The sequence below is a fragment of the Apis cerana genome, linkage group LG10 (genome assembly GCF_029169275.1).
Source record: "Apis cerana isolate GH-2021 linkage group LG10, AcerK_1.0, whole genome shotgun sequence".
NCBI lineage: Eukaryota > Metazoa > Arthropoda > Insecta > Hymenoptera > Apidae > Apis > Apis cerana.
Genome location: NC_083861.1, coordinates 6,372,325 through 6,394,020, shown reverse-complemented (window position 1 = coordinate 6,394,020; position 21,696 = coordinate 6,372,325). Strand labels below are relative to the sequence as shown.

At 40.6% G+C, this 21,696-nt stretch overlaps 3 protein-coding genes across 16 annotated transcripts in view; 2 read left to right on the top strand and 1 right to left on the bottom strand.

Annotated features, from left to right (window-relative positions):
* The window catches only part of LOC108001218 (hillarin), a 198,963-nt gene extending 177,975 nt beyond the window's left edge, over nucleotides 1-20,988 (top strand). For all 3 annotated transcript variants that reach the window (XR_009831614.1, XR_009831613.1, XR_009831612.1), the window contains one exon: nucleotides 20,491-20,988. The gene's annotated coding sequence lies outside the window, so the exon portion shown is untranslated. The remainder of the gene's footprint in view (nucleotides 1-20,490) is intronic.
* LOC108001176 (peptidyl-prolyl cis-trans isomerase E) overlaps nucleotides 1-21,696 on the top strand; it is a 99,306-nt gene that overhangs the window by 15,812 nt on the left and 61,798 nt on the right. The window contains exon 2 of one of the 5 annotated variants that reach the window (XM_062080980.1): nucleotides 14,349-16,548. The exons of the other annotated variants lie outside the window; for them this stretch is intronic. Coding sequence (XP_061936964.1) covers nucleotides 14,349-14,482 — 134 coding nt within the window. The 3' untranslated portion in view covers nucleotides 14,483-16,548. Of the gene's footprint in view, nucleotides 1-14,348; nucleotides 16,549-21,696 lie in introns of those variants that run through there. 5 annotated transcript variants of the gene reach the window in all.
* The window catches only part of LOC108001178 (TBC1 domain family member 14-like), a 131,075-nt gene that overhangs the window by 55,204 nt on the left and 54,175 nt on the right, over nucleotides 1-21,696 (bottom strand). For all 8 annotated transcript variants that reach the window (XR_001766659.3, XM_062080975.1, XM_062080974.1 and 5 more), the window contains one exon: nucleotides 15,455-15,598. The gene's annotated coding sequence lies outside the window, so the exon portion shown is untranslated. The remainder of the gene's footprint in view (nucleotides 1-15,454; nucleotides 15,599-21,696) is intronic.

The window sequence follows — 21,696 nt, the reverse complement described above, 5'->3', positions numbered from 1 at the left end:
GATTTGAATAACGTGTACACGTGTAAATGAACATGTGAACGAAATTTTAGTGTCTTTAGATTATAATTTTAGGTAAATTCTATCTATTGCCGGTCCACTTATAATTGGAAATATGCTACGAATTTACGTAATACAAGATAATTAAAAATTCATTGTGCTTGTAATCCTTCACTTTCGAATTCATAAATACAAATGAAATTCTCTCAATGGGGCAGCATTTCCTTCTTGATTCCAAAGATAATGCAATTGAAACGGGAAAAATAAATGAAGAAACGTGTGTAAAGAGAGAATAGAATCGTGTAAAAAAATTTTTTGGAAAACGTATCAATCGTATACTCGATCGTCGTACGCATCGAGATTGGCATTTTTGTAAATAATCGCGAGACAAGAACTTTAAATCGAACGATACGATCGAGCGTAGTTTTTCCCCCTTCTGTTTTCTTTAAACAACTCTTCGAGAGACGATTCCTCGGGAATAAAAATATCCGGGAGAAATATTAGGTTGTAAATCGACTGCCTCGCTTTATGGTTTCCCTGAGATCCAACGAATGGGATACGGCGATCGTTCCGTCTCTTCTTTGAATTTGGATCGTTCCCTTTGTGGGTGTTCGTTGAGACGGGAACAACGGGATGTTGAAGAGTGCACCGTCGTCGACTCACATTTTTTAGCATTGACGGATTTCCGTTTAGAAAAGGAGGATCTAGTTTTGTTTGAAGAGGACAGAATTATCTTGATCTATTTCTTTCGACGTTCGAATTTGAAAAGGGTTTTCTCCTTGAAAAGTTTTCCAATTAAAGAAATCAGAATCGATTCATTTTCGAAATCGATCGAAGATCGTTCTTATCGGTAAAAATTAAAAATGAAATATTCGAACGAAACGATTCTAGATATTTATATCTAGAATTTTCCCCGAATTACGTATTATTCCTCCTTCGAGACCTTGGAAAGTAATTGAATACGAATAATTACGCTTTATTTCATGCTAGACAACGACTTAATAATCGGTTTATGGCATCGTTGAGCGATTCAATTAGGTGGCTCTTTTATCCGAATAAAGTGGATCAGTGACGTCGGTTGTTCGTGGAACGGGAAGCTTTGTGACGAAGTATCTTTATATTTCAGAGGAGAGGAAACGAGACTAATTACTACGCTCAAAATTAAATCCTCGCCGATATTAGGCTAAGAGTATATTTTAACCCCTTTGAGTGAAATTTCACTGCCGGCGCGAAAACGCTCATTTTTCTTCGTGACTCGTCTCTCCTCGCGTGACTTTCCCCGTTTAATAAAGCCAACCAGTTCGTTTCGTTCGAAAAGTTATCGAATAAATCTATTAATCAATTAATTATAGATCCGTCTCGATGATTACAACTTTCAAATCAACTGCTTCCTCTCCTCCTTTCCAGAAAACAAAAAATGAGACAAATAATCGTATAAGAGCACAAAGAGGTTGAGCAACCCCAAGAAAAGGAAATCCAGACTTATCCAGGACGCTCCCCTTTTATGTTTCCTGTCTTCCTAACCCAGATACACCCAAAAATAGGTCGGTGTGCACGCTTCATTAGGGAGAGACGCACGTCGATCATAAAAGCGACGCAAAGAAAAACGCGACTCGTCGGTTTACAACGTCATTCCCTCTCTTTCTCTCTGTTTCCCCCAATATATTTATAATTTATACACAGAGAAACGACGTCGATCGTTTCGACAAAGGTTTGAAGATTTCTTTAACAGGCACGGTGGCGACATCACGCGTCTCCAACGACTGTTAATATATCCAGACCGATGGTTTAAACCGGCGGGCCCACCATAAGGTGCACGAAACGGGTCGTTAAAACAGTGGGTGGGATTCGAAAAGCGTGCCGCGAGTCGCACTTCCCGCTGTTTTACGGGGTGTCGCCGTCTCCTTGGAGATGAAGAGTGAAGGAACATCGCATCCCCCTGGGGGGATGCGTCAACGCCTCGTTAAAATTCGTTAAAGGGATCGAAGACGGTTGATAAGTGAAAAGGAAAGGTGGGTAACAAGGAAACGAGGAAAAGAGAATGGAATGGTTTGATAAAATGCGCCAAGCTTCCTCGAGTTAATTTTTTCCGATATAGAAATGGCGCGTAGTTGTTCTCCAAGCTTCTAAAATGCACAGAGTTCGTTAATTTGAATCTGCAATAAGTGATAAGTGAATAAATAAAATCTGAAGAGTATTCAGTGTAAAACATCGTCGAACAGAGAGGGTATAAAATATATACCAGAGGAAAAAAGGTATAAGAGAGGATCGATCGAGGAGTTCGCAAGGATGCATGACTGGGCGACAACAAGTTCGATAAACTCGAGCAATCGGAAGGGGTTGGCTCGACTTGGTACGGTTAAATACGAGAGCGGAGGAACAGTGGAGAATGGAGACCGTTAAAAGAACAGTTACAAATTACACGCGTGAATCAAGCACCGGCGGTCGTCATTGAGCTCATCAATCACGACGGGGTAACAAAGCCGGCAACAAGCTGACGCTCCAAGTAAGATCGCTCTCGTCGCACCGGCGACGCTTCCTATCCCCTTAATGATCCGTAAAATCCCAACAATCCTCGCATAAATTTCCATATTTCTGCCCTCCCCGATTCCTTCTCTCCATCTTTTTCAATATACGTATATACTTAAACAATTTGGCCATGCAATCTCTCATGCACCAATACCTAAACCCAAACCTCTTCCTTTTTTAAAATGATTCTTTCTTTCTCAAAAGAATCCACTTTCTTCCAATTTCGATACACCTCTTACACACCAATACCCGAGTCAAATGATTCTTTTTTTCTCAAATTTCAATACACCTCTTAAAGTTTCGATACATCCTCCTTCGAACTCGACGAAAATTTCGACCAACTGGAACCGTCTCCCTCCCCCTTCTTTCCAAGAATCCATCCTCCTCTTCCTCCCCTCGCGATATTACCGCGCTCGAGCACGCTCGTGATGACGCAACACCGCTCAAGGAGAAATCTTCCCTCCCCTTTCTTCCCGATTGGAACCACTTCGCGAATGATGCATCGCTCGCTAAGGAGCGCCAGGCACAGACGGAACAATGCAAATAAGCCAATTACGTCAATCCTGAGAAATCGTCGACTAAGGGTGGGCGAGTGGCGTGGAGCGGAGCGATGCAGAGCAAAGGAGAGGGAGAGAGAAAGAAAGGAATCGAAAGAGCGAAAGAGTACGATAGGGGGGGAGGGGTGGAGGGGAGGCCATGCGAGAGAGGAGAGAGAGAGAGAGAAGGTGGGCTCGAAACATTGGAACGGAATGCATGCACGATGCATTAGGTAATGATATCGACATTATGGCCGAGCCAACGAAATGACGAACGGGCCGACGTATTGGAACCGGGGCCCCATCGAGGCCCCATCGAAGGAGGGCCACGGGGGTAATTATACAAGCAAACAAGGGGCGGTCCCGCCAAGATTATAGGGTTTCTCTGGTCCCCTCCGCCCCTCTGGCCACGCTGCTCCCTCGTAATTACAGGGCCAAACTGCTCTCTCCGTGCCATACCCCTCACCCTACTCCTCTTCCTTCTCTCTATCCGTCGAAAGATGCCACCCGCTAGTCTCCTTTCCTCTCTCTCTTTCTCTCTCTCTTCTAATTCTTTTTCTTCTTCTTCTTGCTTTGATTTTTTCTTTCTCTTTTTCTTCGCCGCGCGTCTATCGATACCTTTCGATCGTTCAAGATATATATATATGTATATAAAACTCGTCCTCGATGGTTGAGAAGGAGAGAGAAAGAGAGAAAGAGAAAGGTTTTATGGCGAAATTCTATGGCCGCTTATTTTTCGTCCCACCGTTTTACAGTTTGAGAAAAGGATCCGGTTGTTTCGTGTGTCGTCCTCGATCCTCTCGCACGAGGATCGAGTAATAATCCTCTATTTCTCTCTTTTCTCTAATATATACGCCTCGTTAATTGGAGGAAGATGGGATAATGGAATAAAAGAGAATTCGCTAAAGGTTGGAAATACGCCGCGTGTTCTCGTTTCCCAATCCAACCACCACCGTGGTTACCGTGCCGATTGTTTTACGATTACGTCGAATCGAGTCGAGTGGAGTTAAGTTAATTCGATGACGACGAGTGATTTCAGCTTGATACGGGGGTCGTTCGAACTTGATTGGGAAGGAAATATCTCTCTCTCTCTCTAACCGGGCAGATTGCAGTCCCGAGGTTGAGTTTATTTTGAACGAAGGAAGGGAGGGAGGGAGAGAGAGAAGCAAGCATGGACGTATACGTACAGGAATTCAATTTGTTCTTTCGTCGCAATTACAGAGCCAAATTGTTCTTCGTGGCGTCCAAGCCGTTCGTCTTTCGCCTCTCCTTGGAAATACCACGGGCTAATCTTGCCTTTTTCATCTCCCTCTCCCTCTATTTGCGCCCTCGGGTAACGAAACCCCGACGTTCAATTCGGGCTTGAAACTTTGGCAAACGTAAAAAAGTCATGAGGTTTCTTAAAGATTTAATTTTCGATCCTGATCCTTCGATCCTGGCCCCGGTGTTGCCATCACCAACCTCATCCGTCTATGTCTAACTCTTGAAATGGATTTTAGAATTCGTTTGAGAGGGAAGAAGAGTCGCAAGAATCGAATTATTCTTCAGACGAGTCACTTTTCGACATAATGTTCGTAAACGTGTTCTCCAGAATTATTTTCGCGATCGAGACTGCTCTTTTGAGAATATTTTTCCAAGATCGAAGATCGAAGATTTCTAAAGAAACGTTTCTATTTCTGAAAGTCTGATTTCGATATCCAAGTATCGAATTTTTCGAAATCAAATGAAAATAGATTGATTTACAGGCCAACCCGGTCGACGAATGAACAACGAAATTCGTGACAAATTCTTTCTCCCGGCTCTTCGTGTCGGTTAACATTAACCATCCCTCGATCACGGTGTCCGCCATCTGTAAATCGTTTGTCTCGCGGTTGTAAACGGCCTGTGTTCGGTTTCGTTCCGTTTGTAAGCAACAAGTGTCTCGCTTCAATGAGAATGAATATTTAATCAAGATGTTGAGAAGCACGATTCCTGCCGAGTTTTTGTCCCGAGTTTCGCGGAACTTAAGCCGAACGATAATCCTTTTTTATCCCACTCCTCCCTTCGTGTAATTCAATTCGTTTTTTTTACATTAAATCATTCACAATTCTTAACGGGATTCACGAATTAAACTTCATTTCTCTGTATCAAATTTTTCCAACAAGTGGCGAGCCTCAATTATTAAAATTTAAAATCGTTAAAATCGATCGAAACTCTCAGAAATAAAACGAAGCGAGGACGATTCAAAAAATAAATAAATGAGAATCAATCCCAATCTTAAGTAACTAACCCCGAATCTCGAATACATTGTTGTTGCGCGTAAATCACGTCTCGTTTAACGGCCGATTCGTCATTATGCGTAAAATATTCGTGGTACGATTTAAAATTAATACACGAGCGGGGTGGCCGGCGAAAATTGCGTAAATTTAAACCGGCCGAATTAAAAGTAATTAAACCGAACCGCTGATTACCGGTCTTCCAAGTTTGTCACGATCCCGAACGTAATCCGGTCACGTTTCCTCGTAAATTCGTGGCGGGCCTTTATCATCACGGTGTATCGTCACTTGTTACGTCGTTTCACCAAAGTGGCCCCCAGCCTGTTTCCACAACATTCGGCCGAAACGGTTAACGGGGTGGAGATGATGGACAACCCGAGAGAAAAAGTCGTTTACACTTTTGCCGGGGATGCTTGTAGCCTCCATTACGTAAAAATGCGACAATTTCACGGGAATGGGGAATGGGGAGCAGGCTGGGAAACGTGGCGATCCGTGAAAATGACCTTCGACGGGGGATAGATTTACAAAAATTCGAAATCGAATGCTGAGTATTTTGAAAACTAATTTTTATTCTTATTCTTCTTTAGAAAATAGAATATCGTGGAAAAATCGTTTATGACGATAAATTCTTTGTAAAAGTTGCACGAATTTTTAACGCGAATTTTTCATTTCACATCGGGCATATTAACTCCCCTTTTATTAAATAAAATACTTCTTCGTCGAATGCATTGTTGGAAAGAAGAAAGATCGAACCTGGTAACGACGATAATATAATCGTTAATAATAATCAATAACGAGAATCACGGATGGAAACCCTCCATTGTTGAAAAAATTCTCCTTTTTCGTAGCGAAAGAAGAATCTCTTGTAATTAACAAGTTTTTTTCTTTTCTTTTTTATGAAAAATGGAAGAACGCGATCGTCGGCGGAATCACGATCGGTATGTACCGAGTTTCGCGTTAATGAGGAAAGGGAACGAGCGTGCGAATACATAAAATCTTCCCCTCGTCCTCGAGCAGCATGTAAGACGCTCGATCAAGTAAAAAGATAGTTATTTACGTCAAAGTGCACCAGGCTGCAGGCGAAACGAGGACTGATAATGCTTTATTCATGCCACGCATTTCACTTCTTATCCTTTTTAAGTCTCTCCTCCGTCTCGAGTGCCCTGCGAGACGCGTTTCTTCTCCAATCGGCGTGCAACAATACACAATCCTCGACAAAAAGTATTCGATCTCTCTTTAAAATTGAACAATTCCCTCTAAATCGAAGCGAACAAATTTTTTTAGAAGAAGAAGAGGAGGAGGAGGAGGAGAGAGAGAGTTAGAATTAATTTTGATAAATAATTAAGTATTTGTAATAGTGAATAGTTAAAAAAGAAAAATGTTTTGGAAAAATTTCGGGAACTTAAAAAGGAGGACGGAGAAGAGGAATTGCTGGTTTGCGAGTTAACCATCATCGGTGAATAAATCGTAATTATTAATGAATCAAGCGTTGCAAGGATGTAAGTTTCATTCGAGAGAAAATGCAAATATTCAGTCGGGTACAAATTGAGTTATTATCTCGTTGATGTACGTGCTTGTTAAGAGTCATTATACCTTTATCACGCATAATTACTCGTGTCGTTAACGGATGAAAGGGTGATGGTCGGTTATGGATATCTTCCGAGGGAAGATCGTTTGAATATCGAAGTAACATTTTATCCGAAAAATCGATTTCTCCATGCTTTGACAACGTTCAATGTTCAAAATTTTCACCACTTTCAAATATCGTAATACTTATCAATATCATCCGTCGTGCAATTAATCATTCGTCAAAGATTAAAATTTCGAATGAAACGTAAAATAAGAATCTTAATACGATCTTGTTTTATATCTGCTTATATTCTTTCGAGATCTGCTCAAATTCGAAGAGAAAGCAAAATTATCCTAAAAGATCGGATTACAATTGATGGAGGATATTTCAACAAGGATCCATCGACAGAGATACATTTAAAGTTCTGACTTAACATTGGAGACAAACTTTGCCTCGAATCAGCTATACACATCACCTTCGCAGTTTCTGTTCAGACTCTGTGGAGACCTCGTTCACTTCGACGTACCTATTTCGACCTACTTCTTCAACCCTATTGGGAACAACGGCAGTCACGAAACCGCCAATGCAATTTGAATATTTTATATTCGAGGCAAACATGCCTGAAAAAGTGCGTCGAATCAGCTCCAATTAGACATCCTCGAAACGAGAATACGAAAAAAATAACACCGACTTGCAAGTAATTTGCAAGTTTCGATAATATCAATAATCTTGCGAACTCGTTAATTTTCGCACGAAAGTTTTCATCGAATCAATAGTGTGTTAAAAAAAAGATAAATCTGCGCGGAATATGAATCAAACGAAGCTTCATTTTTAGATAAATCGAACACACGTATGTACCCACTTCGAAAAATAAACGATCCGATCAAACAATGAGAAATTAATTTATTAACTGCAAACGAAAAAAAAATGATCAATTTTCTCTACTTTTTTCCTTCTTTTTTAAATAAAATCAAACAACCGAAACCTGAGTGAAAAATTTTTAACAACGCATCCCCCATGCAACTCCTCACTTATCGAATCCACTAGGAGAAAAGCTTCGAAAATTGTTTCAAAAACATCCCCGTTTCAAAAATATATTTATTATAACACGCGCTCGTAAACACCCTTTTCCCAAAAAGCGCGTTCGTCAAAGTGGAAACGCAGGGAATCTCCAGCAGGGAGATCATCGTGCTCAAAGTAATGCTCGATAAACAACATCGATTCCCTCCTCCCCCCTTATTGAACAATAGTAACGAAAACGATTAAAAGGAGGGGGAGGAAATGGTTTACATTTCGTGGAGGGGCGATAAATATTTCCAAAGTCCGCGGTGAATATTCGTCTTGGCACGGTTAGCTGGCAAGTAACGAAGCCAGCCAACGTTTATTTTTGCACTTCATAGACCAATAATTCAAGCGGGTAGAGGGGTGGCGATAGGGGATGGCGAACTTCTTCCCTCCAAATACAACGCGCGCCGTTCTGAAATCGCGATGCTCGATAATACACGATGGCCGCGCTGCGATGGTCTCGAATAAATCAGCGGGCTGCTTCCATTAGAAAATTCACTCTCCCTCCCCCGCCGTTTATTATTAACGATCAGCGAAATATTTTAATCTCGTCCGAAATTCGCACGAGTTGCATTTGCAGATTGCCGTGTCCTGTCCAAAAAATAAAAAAGCGAGACGAAGAAACTTTTTAGGAAAATTTCAAATTTTTATATACGATTAATCAATCGTTAATAATTAGATTAGATTGGAAAAATTTTGATTAATACGCTCGCCTCTCTGTGATGTCACATAAAACTGTGACGATACAATGCATCAAGTTTTCCCTTTCGTAACGAGGACATCACTTTATTACATAAAAACAGCTGCAAAATCAATACCACGCTATCCGTCACATTCGTCGAAAGCATTAATATATTCTATTTCGAGACAGGATAATCTACTTCCAATCTCTCTCTTTTCTCTCTCTTTCTTGAAAAATAAAAAGAAGAGACAAGAGAAAAACCAAGTTTTATCTATGTACAACACATATATACACGCTGTCTAACTCATACCGGATGAAACATTTACATCAGAAGACCGGATGTTCCTACCCCTCCTAGCAGCCTTTCCTCGGTGCAGAAGAAAAGCTGCGTGTAAAGTAGGGAAAATATGGGACAAGGGATAAAGGACTCGCAACGTCGAGGCAACCTTCTCGTTCGGGGGAGGGCCTCTCCTCTCCGTAACAGGGAAGGGCCAGCCAAGACGATCCTGAAGAGAAAACACCAGACCATAGTATACCACCATGGAGGCACTATACGTAGTGCTACGCTATGAGGAGGATGGAATTCCACGATGAAATTTCTTCGGCCGCATAACACGAGCTCTGTCCGCCCGTGCGTACGCGCGTGTGCGAGTGTGTGCGTGTCGGGGCGGTGAATTCCCGAATTACAAGCCTCTCATTTGAATAAACGTAGCGAACGACACGGCCGCGCTCGTCTTTGTTTTACGACTCGGTATGGAACGGTGACACGGAGGGAAACGGCCCGGGTAAACGTTCGAAGGAGGCGTTAGACGTTGTGAAACGTGAAACATAAATGAAGAGGAGAGAAGAGAAGAAAGAAAGGAAGACAAAAAGGGGAAGAAAAAAAGGAGGAGGAAGAGATGTGTACCGTTGAGACAGGAACGACCACGGTTTCGACGTCCTCCGACGAAACGACAAAGTATTCCTGTCAGGATAACGCGGAACGTGGGTGGATCATTTCGTGTCTATAGATGTGTGTGTATATATATGTGTGTGTGTGTGTGCACGGTACATCAGAGGAGACACGGCTTCGCGAGTTACGCGGGAGACAGGGTTCAAAAACCGCGTATATACGAAATACGATTCACCTCGTATTCCCTCCTGATCGAGGGAATCGGGGAAACACGCGGATTTTTAAAGAAAACATCCGCGGGAGGCGAAAGAAGGATGCGTTAGGGAGGAAGGGATGATACCGTGACAATGTTGGTGGATCCGTGTTTCCGTTTTATTTCCATCGATTTTGTCATTTGGAAATCATTTGGAAGATTTCTAGGGGAGAATTATTTCGACGAGAAGAATTGTGCGACGAGTTTTTTTAAACATTCGCGTAATGTTAAGATGGAAATTATTCGTTGACTCTCGAAATAATGAAATTTTACAAGAAGATGTAAGGAAATGTAAATTACTCGCGATTATCCCTATTTAATTTAATTATGTAAAATTTTAATTTTAATTTATCGATATAATCAATTTGGTAAATTATTCTGGAACAAGGTATAATCGTGTTATTTAAAATATCTATCGATTGGAAAATTTTATCCTCGGGTATTATGGATATGATAATAATGGATAATGTTGATTAAAAAAAAGAAAAGAAGAAAAGGTAAAAACGCGCTTAATAACGTTTATACGTGATTAAGTATAACAACATAATTTTCCGGTCTAATAAATAGTTTCAAAATCATCGTGAATTTAAAATTTTTTATAAACATAATATAACATCCTATCATACGTCCTCCGTGGAAATTTCGTTTAGAGAATAATATCGTACAAATATACGGCAAACATAGTAATATATTTAAAGAGAAAACAATATCTATCTCCCCCCTCCTCCTCCCTCTCCCGGTGCACCGTGTGTGTAATTCGAATATCAAAGACAAACTTGAATTCGACAAATTTGAATTCGGGACTGCATTGAAAATTGTTTCCTGAAAATCATGCATACACAAACACATACACAGAGAGAACGTATTTATAATATTTCGAATAGAAAATGAGAAAGAGTAAGAAAAATCATAAAATATTCTTCTCTACCACTATTCGTTAATTTTTAAAAGCGATTAATAATGCTACGTTCTTTTGTTTCTTTCTCATTTTTTTATCATTCTTTTATAAAATCAATGCAATATACTTCTCTTGGCGAATTTCCAAAAAATTTCCAAACGATCGAACATCAAAACGAAACAACTGGAGAATACATCGTCACAACACGATTTCTATTCTTTTTTTTTTCCCAAGCATTTCCGAATAAAAATTATTATTCCCGGAGAAACGGCGTATAACAGTATAACAAAAATTGGCCAAGAAAGTGCGGGATAGCGTTTTAAATGCTATTTTAATTCGCGCCGTTTCCTCGAGAGGAGGGGTTTTTAAGTTAGTCGTAGCGTTCCAACCCGCGAATATAAATCCAATGGACAAGCGCTCGGCTCGTTACTGCGCGCAATGACTACCCGGATGCACGTTTCTTTTTACACGTTTCGCGGATAGCAACATCGTGGCCCGTGTACGTAATATTAAACGCAAGCGTGGCAAGGATATTACAGGGAGCGTAGGGGTAAATTCGCGTGGTTATTTTATGCGCTGCGGACGAAACATTTCAGCGTGGGTCTCGAACGAGAGAGAGAGAGGTGAACACGATCCCCAACGACGTCTCGACAACTCCATCTTGCCTTTCCATTATCGCGTCTCTTTATGATCTATCAATCTCGGCTCCCGCTCGTACGCTCGTAATAACGACTGGGCCCAATTTGCATGCGAAACTTCGCATTACGTCCACCAGACCGCCCCTTTACCTCGTGAGTCTGTCCTCGTCCACGGTAAAAACGAGTAAACGCTTGTCGACGCTTATATTAGATCTTTCTTTTTCTCCTTTCTTTAAGACGCGTAATCTTGTGGTGGTAAATGGTGGGAAATTTCGAGCAAGTATCGGCATTTGGTTGTTTAGGGCTCTAAATTTTTCGTGTTAAATATCAATTGCCCCGTTATCGAGCGAATTATTAGATTTTTGAACGAGAAGAAGCAAGTGAACGATCGTTGTAAAAAGATGTTACAGATCATTTAAACGATTTGTGCGCCTCAAAAATGTCCCTTTTTACAAGAGAAAGAAGAAGGCGCAAAGTGTTATAAAAATATAAAACGCTTAACGTCGCATCAACACAACACTACCCCGCCCACGCGTCCACATTGTTCTACAAAAATATAAAACAAGTTCAACAAACTCGTTTTACCTTATATTCGCCGATAAACGTGGACACTTCTGCGAACAACGGAGCAGCCGAGCATCGGCTGGAGTATCGTTCGCGAACAATGTTAAGCCTTAAACCGGCCCCGGCAAGAAACGAAATCGTTCCGCACCGAAAACGAGCAGGATCGATCGGAATTCGACCGGTAGCCGTCCACCTAATTTTCGTTACGGTCCCCGGGTACATCACCGATTCCCTCGGTTAGACGAATTCCAAAGCTCGAAAGGAGGAGGAGGAGGGAGCAAGAACGATCGTGCTTTTCTCCTTTTCTTCTTTCTTCCTCCTCCTCCTCCCCTCTACGAGTATATAAATGAGAAACGCGCGCAAACAATTTTTCTCGAAACGGCGGCGGCGCCGTTCCTGGGAAAGCGACGCGGTGAAATCACCGCGGTACGAATTTTACGACGGTTACGGGGCGCAGAAAAGCATTTATTATTTGCGGTCTTAGAAGCGATCCTCGTTATCCTCGTTACCGAGGGCCGAGCCTCGACAAGAAGCCACCGCGAACAACGGAGGAGAGATGCTGAGAAGTTGGACGGAGAAGGGACGATGGTAGGATGGACGGAGAGAGAGAGAGTCTGACTTTGAGATCTGAGAACCAGGAGGAGAACGAGGCAGGGATCTCTCCGTGGAAGGTATGGCGGAGAGAGAGAGAGAGAGAGGAAGAAGAGAAAACAATAAGACGAAAAGAGGAGGAGGAGGAGGAGGAAAGGAGGAGGGAAAGAGAAGATAGACACTGGCGGTGGAGTAATAACGGACTGCTCACCATGATTATAGAGCACGAGGCAGCCGGTACGTTGCTTAAATCAACAGAGAACAGAGCCGGAGGTTTCACCTGCCGAATCAATTTTTACCTCGTTTCGAGTCTACCCGTCCCGTTTTCGTCCTCCCTCTCGTCCCCCGTTCCACTGGCCCTTCGTGTGCAGCCCCTCGCCGTCTTTCACCCCGCATTATATACCCGGCCGTGACCGGTTTTCCTTTGGTTACCGATTACTTTTTCCACCGGATCGGGGGAAACACCCATCTCTCCTCCCCTCTCGATATTCTCCTCCTTCTTTCCTCCCCCTTTATCCTTTCCCTCGATGATGAAATTCGCTTTTTACAAGGACAAGTTTAATATTTCTCGATGAACGCGTTTTTGTTTGTCATCGTCGACTGGGGGAGGGGAGAGTGGATGAAAGGAAGGAATCGTGCAAGTGATGAAAATATTCTTACCGGGGAGGAAATTGAATTTTTCATTCATCTGTGCCTGGACGAAATCTCTGTACGTACGATTCAACAAGAGAGAGAAAGAGAGAGAGATTTACGAATAGTGTTCTTCATGGTTAATTCGTGATAGGAGGTTGCTTTCTTGCGAGAAGGTAAATAATCGAAAGGGAAGAGGAGAAAATTTCGTTTGATCGGATATTGCTAATAAGAATTCCTCTCAAAAGTTTCTGCTCGAATAAAATCGATAGAGATCGTTGACAAGCAAAGCTTAATGATCGTCCCAAGTTTCTAAGTTTACTTAGAAACCAGCCACGACGTAATTCGTTCCGTAACTCGAGTTGAGGATACGCTTCAAAAACGGAAAGTTTTGACGGACATGGTTTTTGTTAATTTCAAACTAGACACACGAAGAAAATTTTGACGATACCAGAATACCAACTTCCTTCTTATCCAAGAGTTCGTCATAGAAATTTCGTTCATTAAACGTTTCAACGAATAATTAGAGTAGAGACAAGCAAATTTGCGAATCAAAGAATGTACCTTTTAATCAACTAACTTTGCCCGCTCCCTCTGATCCATCCAGTACGCGTACGTATATCCCCTGATAAACGTGGGGAATATACAACTTTTTAATCCAATTAGCCTCTGTTTCTTTGACAGGGTTCCTTTTATATCAAACGCATCTAGTAGTAGCTCATCCCCGTGGCCACTTTCGGTATTGCGTTTCATTTTCATTAAAACGTAGAAAACGGTATTTTTTCTCTTTTTCTTTTCGATGGCGAAAAGCAAATGGAAGAAGAAGAAAAAGAAGAAGAAGAAGAAGAAGAAAAAGGAAGAGGAAAAATATCGAACTAAATAGAGAAAGAGAGAGAGGACGAGGAGAAACGAGAACAAACGAAGGGAGGAAACCGTGGTTGGAAAGTTATCAGTCGAACACAAAGCGTCTACGTGTCCGTGCATACACGCGGCTTCCTACGTGAGCTTCTTCAACGACCATCCTCCTCCTCCTCCCCTCTCTGAGCAAAGTCTAAAAGCTCGCAGCGACATTATCCGAGGGAAACTTGGAGAACGGGGACATTTTGAAATTTACGAATGACTACATTATTCAGGGGAACGAGGAACGCGGGATACAATGCGGTTTCCTTATTCTACGAGTCGAAATGTCCGTTCGAGGAAGGGAGAGAATGGGAGAGATCTAACACCGGGCTCCCTTCTTTTCCCCAGATCGGGCTACGGTTGGTATCCTTGGCGGAGAACACGAGGATAACACCAGGTCCAGGTTTATACGAGGACATCAAACCGGCCGTGGGCCGGATATCGAGGACTTTACGCGGAGGAACAGCCCGAGTTTTCGGTAGCGGAAGGTTAAAGGGACGTTTTCTCTCGGCCCATGAATTTCTCCTATTTCGCGGTTTATAACCTACTTTCCAACAACGGACGCTTTTCGCTACCAATACAGTCCGTTTCATAAGAGATATTTTCGAAAAATTGATATCCAAGATAGGATACTACTATCCGAGAGGATAATGCCAACTTTTATCTCTTGTTCTAGATGTGCGTTTGCTTTCATATCTTTAGACTGTACATATCTGTGTAGTAAAAAAGTTATTATTTTCGTAGGTTTCTTTTTTCAAAAACAATAACCTTTAATCAGCAAATGAAATAATAAGCAAAGTTTCAATTCTTTAAGATTCAAAATTGTCTTGAATTTATATTTTATTATCGATTAAATTGATACCATTTTTACTTTTCATTCGGTATAAATATATATAAGTGGTATAATTCAATCCAAGATACTTATTACCTGACTCAATCGTTATTTCATTTCTGACCACTTTACAGTCAAAAGATCGAACAATTATTGTATTATCTCTTCAAATATACTTTCTCTCTAAAAATATCAATTCAAAGATATATCGTTATGAAACAGACTGTACATGCAGAAAAAGTATTCTGCCAAGCTTCAAGTACTTAGGCACTCGACTTTTGGTTCCTGGTGGATCCTCCTCATCGTCACAACCGACGATACGAGTGAACAGTTCGGTTCTTGGAGCATCGTTGACCCAAACTGGGTCGTTCGGCCGCAAATTGATCCAGATCGGGATCGGTGATTTCGATGAAAAAGAGCGCGCGTTTTTGCGAAGGAAAAAAAAAAAAATCCCAGCGTGCGTTGGACGATCGTAAATTGGCGACGAACGGCCCCCGGTTAAAAATGTACGATAAGTCTGTGCCGTGTTAAGAAATTTATGTCCGGTACACGCGGCAACCAGTTATCTTCCGGAACGAGTTATCTTTCGGTTCGATATAAAAATGATTTTTCCAAGACTTACGGCTCGTTGTTACCACCAATCTGTGAAAATTGGGATTTTCGATGTCGCATTAAGCAGCTTTTCCATCCGACTTTTCTATTTTATAGTGTTTTATTCGAAGAGGAAGAGAGGCACGTGATGGAGAATTTCGACGTACAGGATATTCTGAAATCAGAGAAGAGTGGGTTTAAAGATAGAAAAATAAATATAGAATAAAATTTGAAACTTTGTTTTTGAAAAATAAAGGAATAAAGGAAAAGGAAAAAATTGTGCAAATTTTGTCTATTTTCTGATTAAATAAGAATGAATTGCTATTAAATGGTTATTTTAAAAAAAAAGAAAAAAATTATATTAATCATAGATGTATCAAGATTTTAATCGAACGAAATAGTAGTATTTTTTACGTAAAATTCGAATTTTTATATTAATTTCGAAAAGTTTCATTCTTTTTAAAGTAAAAATATCCTTTTTTTCCAATGCAGCATTTTTTATCAAGCTCTACAATTCATTCTCATCGATATCAAGTTTTTATAATCACGCTTTTGCAATCATGATCGAGTCAAAGTTCCGTCTTTTCAGAATGTTTATAATGTATTAAACTTCAACACAATTACGCGATAACGAAGAGTACTCACTGTGGAAACAAACGTTATGGAAATTATGCGGGAATTAGCCTCTCGGCTCGATTGTTACAAATTTTATTTGCGACGATTAGTCGTCGCGGGTGAACACCGAGGCGTAAACACGGTTGCAAAATTCAACGAGAGCCGCAATGCTATTATCGCGGCAGTGATGAGTCGAAATCGATTATTAATAACGCATTAACGCGTGCATGGTACGTAGAACACCGGTTTCCGGTCGTGTCATGACCAAAGCGGAAACGAAAAGTCTTGCGCGTGCGTGAACTTTACGCGCGAAATCACGTTCGAATCTGCTCGATTACTGAATACGAAGTGAGCACGATGAGAGTGCATTAACCTTTTCGTTACCGTAGACGAGATATTTCTTAATATATTCAAATGAATACTTATTATTTTGAGTGTACAATCAAATGGAATGATACATTTTCGTACTATTGTCTCTAATAAATAAATTTCATCCTAAATTTCATCCTACGTTCACACGTTCTATTAGAAAATGTATTTCACATAACGTGAATGTTCATATATCTAACGAAGCTTATAAAAGATTCGATTCGTTCTAATATCGAAATACTTTAAAAGTAAACTACTTAATCTTACTAATAACATTGAATTCCTATGAAATGAGACATTTATATATTGAATTTGATCTCATTATTATTTACTAACCTCAATTACTGCATCAACGACGAAATGCGTAGCAAATGAATTTCGCATTGCAACAAAAGAACACACAAACGATATCCCACTCATAATATTCGTACAATCGTTATCACAACGCGATATATCTCATCCATAACATCACTTTGCAAGATATTTCGTTCACAATATTGAAAAAATTAAACGAATATTAACTTTCGCGTGCAAGCACTTCCATCATGGATGCTATTCACTAATACGCGCATGCGCAGTTCAAGCGTTTCGATCCACGTTTCACGCAGCTGCCGATCCTCGTTTTCGCTCGCACGTGTACCGGACAGCTTAAGTAAATTGGAGCGCGAGTTGCAAATTTACTTGCTAGCCAGCAAACAGATCTCTCTTTCTCTCTCTTTCTCTTTGTGTATATACGCGAAACCATAAGAATTGAGAGGCCGGGAATAGTCCCCGCAGCTGCGTCAAAGAGGGTTCAAGAGGGTTTACGCGACTCGATTAATTGAGCTCGAAACGGAACGAGATGACTGGTACTGGTTGCGCAATAGCATTGCAAGTTAGCTCGAGCGCCATTTTTAAAAAAAAAAGATTGGAGACAATTGAAAATTTCAACGTGGATATATCAATAAATAATGTCGGATTCTTTCGTAAAAAGATTATTTCTTCTGTTTTTTTAAACGAAAAATCCTATCATATAATCTAGAAGATAAAATTTTATAAATAAAGAATAAATAATTGAAGAAGAAAATAATGAGAATGAGAAGATGTAAAAAAAATTAATATTAACATCCATATCTAATATACATATAAAATAAATTCCTAACATCTTCGACCAAGCATATCTATCCTCGCAAAATAGAATTTAAGAATATAAAGAAAAAAAAAAGAGAGAAAAACGAGATAAAAATTAAAAAATGAAAAACGCAAAAACTAAAAAGGAGTTCCCATACCCATAAACCTGCCCATAATCCACCGGACTTAAGAAGAACACAGTATACACCTCCAACAAAAGCGACGAGCGTATTTTTCGAAACTGCACGATACAAAGGATCTCCAACTATTAATCCTATTAAACAGGATTATAGGAACGGAACAGAGAAAGGGTAGACGATAGAGAGTGGCAGAGGCGGATCTGATCCGGGCAAAAAGATGTTTTCCTCCTTGTCTAGCTGGACGAACGAGCTACACTGGAAAGCGCTCTGGGGTTTCCGAAGGGATATGATAGAACGAGGCTCATGACGATCTCTCTCCGCAAAACGAGATCCTCGGCCTCGAATGCAGTCTGCCGTGAAATGCATTACGTATGCATCGTGCTATCACGCCGGGAATCTGTGGGACCCAGACATTCGCTAATTCGCGCGCGCGCCAGCATTTCCTCGAGCGGAAATCTGGACCTCCACGGGAGCGGAGAGAGATCGTGGAAGACGTATACGGCCGGGCATTATGAATTCCTGGTCGCGTTCGAGCCACTTTGTCCCGCGCTTTTTCATCCCTTTTCTTTATTGAAATCGGCCAACTCGGGGAGATGGAAGGAAATTAATCGCGAATGCCAGAAGAGGAGAGAGAGAGAGAGGGAGAGGGAGAGAGAAAGAGAGAGAAAGTGAGATCGATGGTGGCACGGTGTACAGGGTTCTAATTAGTTGGAAGGAGAGAAGAACGGTTCGACGTGGAAGATTTTATTCGTTCTGGAGAAATCATCCATCTTCTTTCCCTTTTTTCGATAACGATCGAATTATTGGAACGGAGAGTGAATGATTTTTTCTCTTTTTTTTCAGATTTTTGACAAAGAAAATTTGTAAAAATTGATCATTTGATCGTGCGAATTTTAACTTTAACGTGAAAAATTAAAACTATCGTTGCACGAACCTGAATTTTGAACGAAATTAAACAATATTTCTTGAACAGACAACAACGTCGAGCATTCGACGTTTTAAAATATCGAATCGTCTTATTTTATTTTATCTTATTTTTATCGACATATACGATTCCTCTTTTTTTCTGTATCCAAAAGATACACAAAGATAATCGAATAAATTACCTATCAATACTGAACGACAGGTTCGCGTCGCGATTCGAGCGAAGACATATTCGACACTGTCTATCAAGCGTGTCCCTGACACATTATTCGAGTTAACACCGATCATCGAGGGCAAGATACACGGAACGTATAAATGAAAGCCGTCTTCGAGATCGATACACCTGTATACCACCGTTGCAAAGTCCTGTAAATCAAGATCAAAGGCCCGTCCATAGATTTCTGCGAGTAACCCAGTCCATGGTCATCCCGGACACTGGCTAATAATTAATCAGATTAGGACCCGTTATGCCTACGTGCATGCGCGTACATTTCGAATGTAATCAGAACACGCAAGGGGTTAATACGACACGACAAGGGGGGCACATCGGTGAATTTGGATTCATTATTAATCACCGTTTGATCGGTTTAAGACGATTTCTTAATAAATCACGAGGTCAATTCTCGATTCTAAATATAATTTCACCTCGATTTCGGGTGAACCTTCAACGTGGAATTGAATCGTTGAGAATCTCCAATCCCTTTGATATCTTTTTCTTTTCTTTTTTAATTTTTTTAATTTTATTCGAGGAATATTTCTTTAATTAGAGAACCTTGGGAATTTATAAATCGACTACTTGAAAAAATGGGAGGGAGAGTGGGGGAAGGAGGAATTGAGAAAGGGAATTGGGAGGGGGGAGTTGGCAGGGGGAGAGGGAATAAATGATTTCTCACGATTCAGAAAACCATTTGGAAATACTTGATCGATCTCTTGGAAATAAAATAAAGATATAATAATTCGCGTAAATTGGTTTTAAATATGGACAAGATATCGCGTTTTAACATTTCTCTAGTGAAAATTGACATGATGGAGAGCGGTTACGGCGTTAACGATCGTGTTACAAGTTGGAAATTGCGTTTAAGTAGAATTCAAAGCCTCATAATTTTGTTGGAAACGGTGAATAGCCGGTGGTTAATACTTGCTCCTCTAATGAGAGGACGTGCCGCTTTTATTTCCACGTATTACAACTTATAGAAATGCTCCCCATTATACAAATGTACATACTCGCGACCTTAGGAATAAAAATTAAAAACTCGCTCTCCTAAATTTTCTTTTCGAGTTTTAACAACGCATATTTTCACGCACGGGAATAAAGATTACCGACTTAAGCTAAAGCTTCTTTCACACGAAGAAAATTTAATCGATTTAACCTTACCTCTTCAATCTCTTTAACCTCTTCAACCTTCCTCCTCCACCATCTCTTATACTTTTCTTTCTATTATTTTTAGAATTAAAGAAATCTTACATACAGTTTTATCGTTAATAATTCTTTAATAATTGTTTCTTTCCTTTCACAGAATTATACCACGTATAAAAATTCGAAAATCATAGACTCACTTATTCGACTACTTTTTACTCTTTTTCAACTATTTAAATTGTCTCCAAAACTCAAAATCGATAAAAATCATTTCTAATCTTTAGATGCGATATAATACGCAATTTCATTCAATATCCTTCTCCTTCTCCCTACTGTACTCTCAAAAGAATTTAAAGACAGAACACGTGCGTAATTTTTATTCATAAAAAAAAAATGTAAGCAAGAGATCGTGAAACAATCGCACAACGTATACATATATATTCGTTTGAGCGTGAAATAATATAACGAGATAGGGAACAGACTGATCCGACAACGCGAAAACAGCCGCACCGATAACCGCAATCGATCCTATTGCATTTATAATTGTTCCAGCGATAGGCAGACATAATAGGGCGGGGGATCGAGAACGTATCGGCAGCCGATGGAAAATCTCGGCCTCAGGATGACGTCGTTTCAAATCAAACTAATTGTGGTGGCCGATACCACCGCCACCGATAGAGAGGCAGAGGATTGTAATTGCGAGCAAAATTAAATATGCAACGTGAACGATGCCAAATGGCCCGGATACGCACCGAACATTTATTGACTCGCCGATATTAATAGCTGATGAAGGGGATACACTCGGCTAAGTGAGATCGAACGAAATATCGTCGCTCGTAACGTAACAAAGGATCTTCATCTATATTCACGAAAGAGGGGAAATTGAGAAAAAAATTTTTCGAAAATTCGAGGAAATTCGACGACGATTATAAGACGAGGATATTTATAGAATACGATGGTCAAAAGAAATTGTATCTCGTGCTGTTCAGTTAGCTTCGGATATTTAATCACAAAGCTAATATACTAACGTAATAAATAATTAAATTCGAACGGTTTCAATTTTACTCAAAAATTTCCACCATCCTCCAAATTCCAAGATTTCTTCCCTTCGAAATTCGACTTACAAAGAATCGACTTATTATATCGGTTACACACCCATCGTTTCGTATCACGAGCGGATGAATGGACGAAAGAAACATCTGGACGAATATCACACACTGGCCTCGTAAATCCCACGGCTTAACCGTCCACTTCTAAGACCATAAAACACCAGCTATGCAGAGTAAAAAGCATCGAGCGGAGAGAGTGGCTGGTACGATAAACTGTCGAGACGTTTTCACCGCCTTCGTGCCACGCGCCTTCCATTCCATACTTTTGATAAATCTCTATTTTTTCCCTCCTCCTCTCCCTCTCCTTCCTTTCTTTTCATCCTTCTCCTCCTCCTCCTCCTCCTCCTTCTTCTTCTTTTCTTTTTTTTTTAATAAAAACGACACTTCCCCGAGAACCCTTTAGGGTCACGAAACATCCCCTTCCCTGCGATATTTATGCCCCTACGTCACGAGAGAAATATCGTACGACGAGAATCTTTGCCAGTCCGCTCGAATGCACACCTAACCAGAGTCCATGGCCCGTGGTCTCTGAGACTTTGTGCGCAATGCGCTTACACACACACACGCACACACATACGTATAAGGAAGGGACGAGAGGTGTACAAGAATATACACAGGTTGCACAGAATGTTTTTGTTCGCGCGTTAAT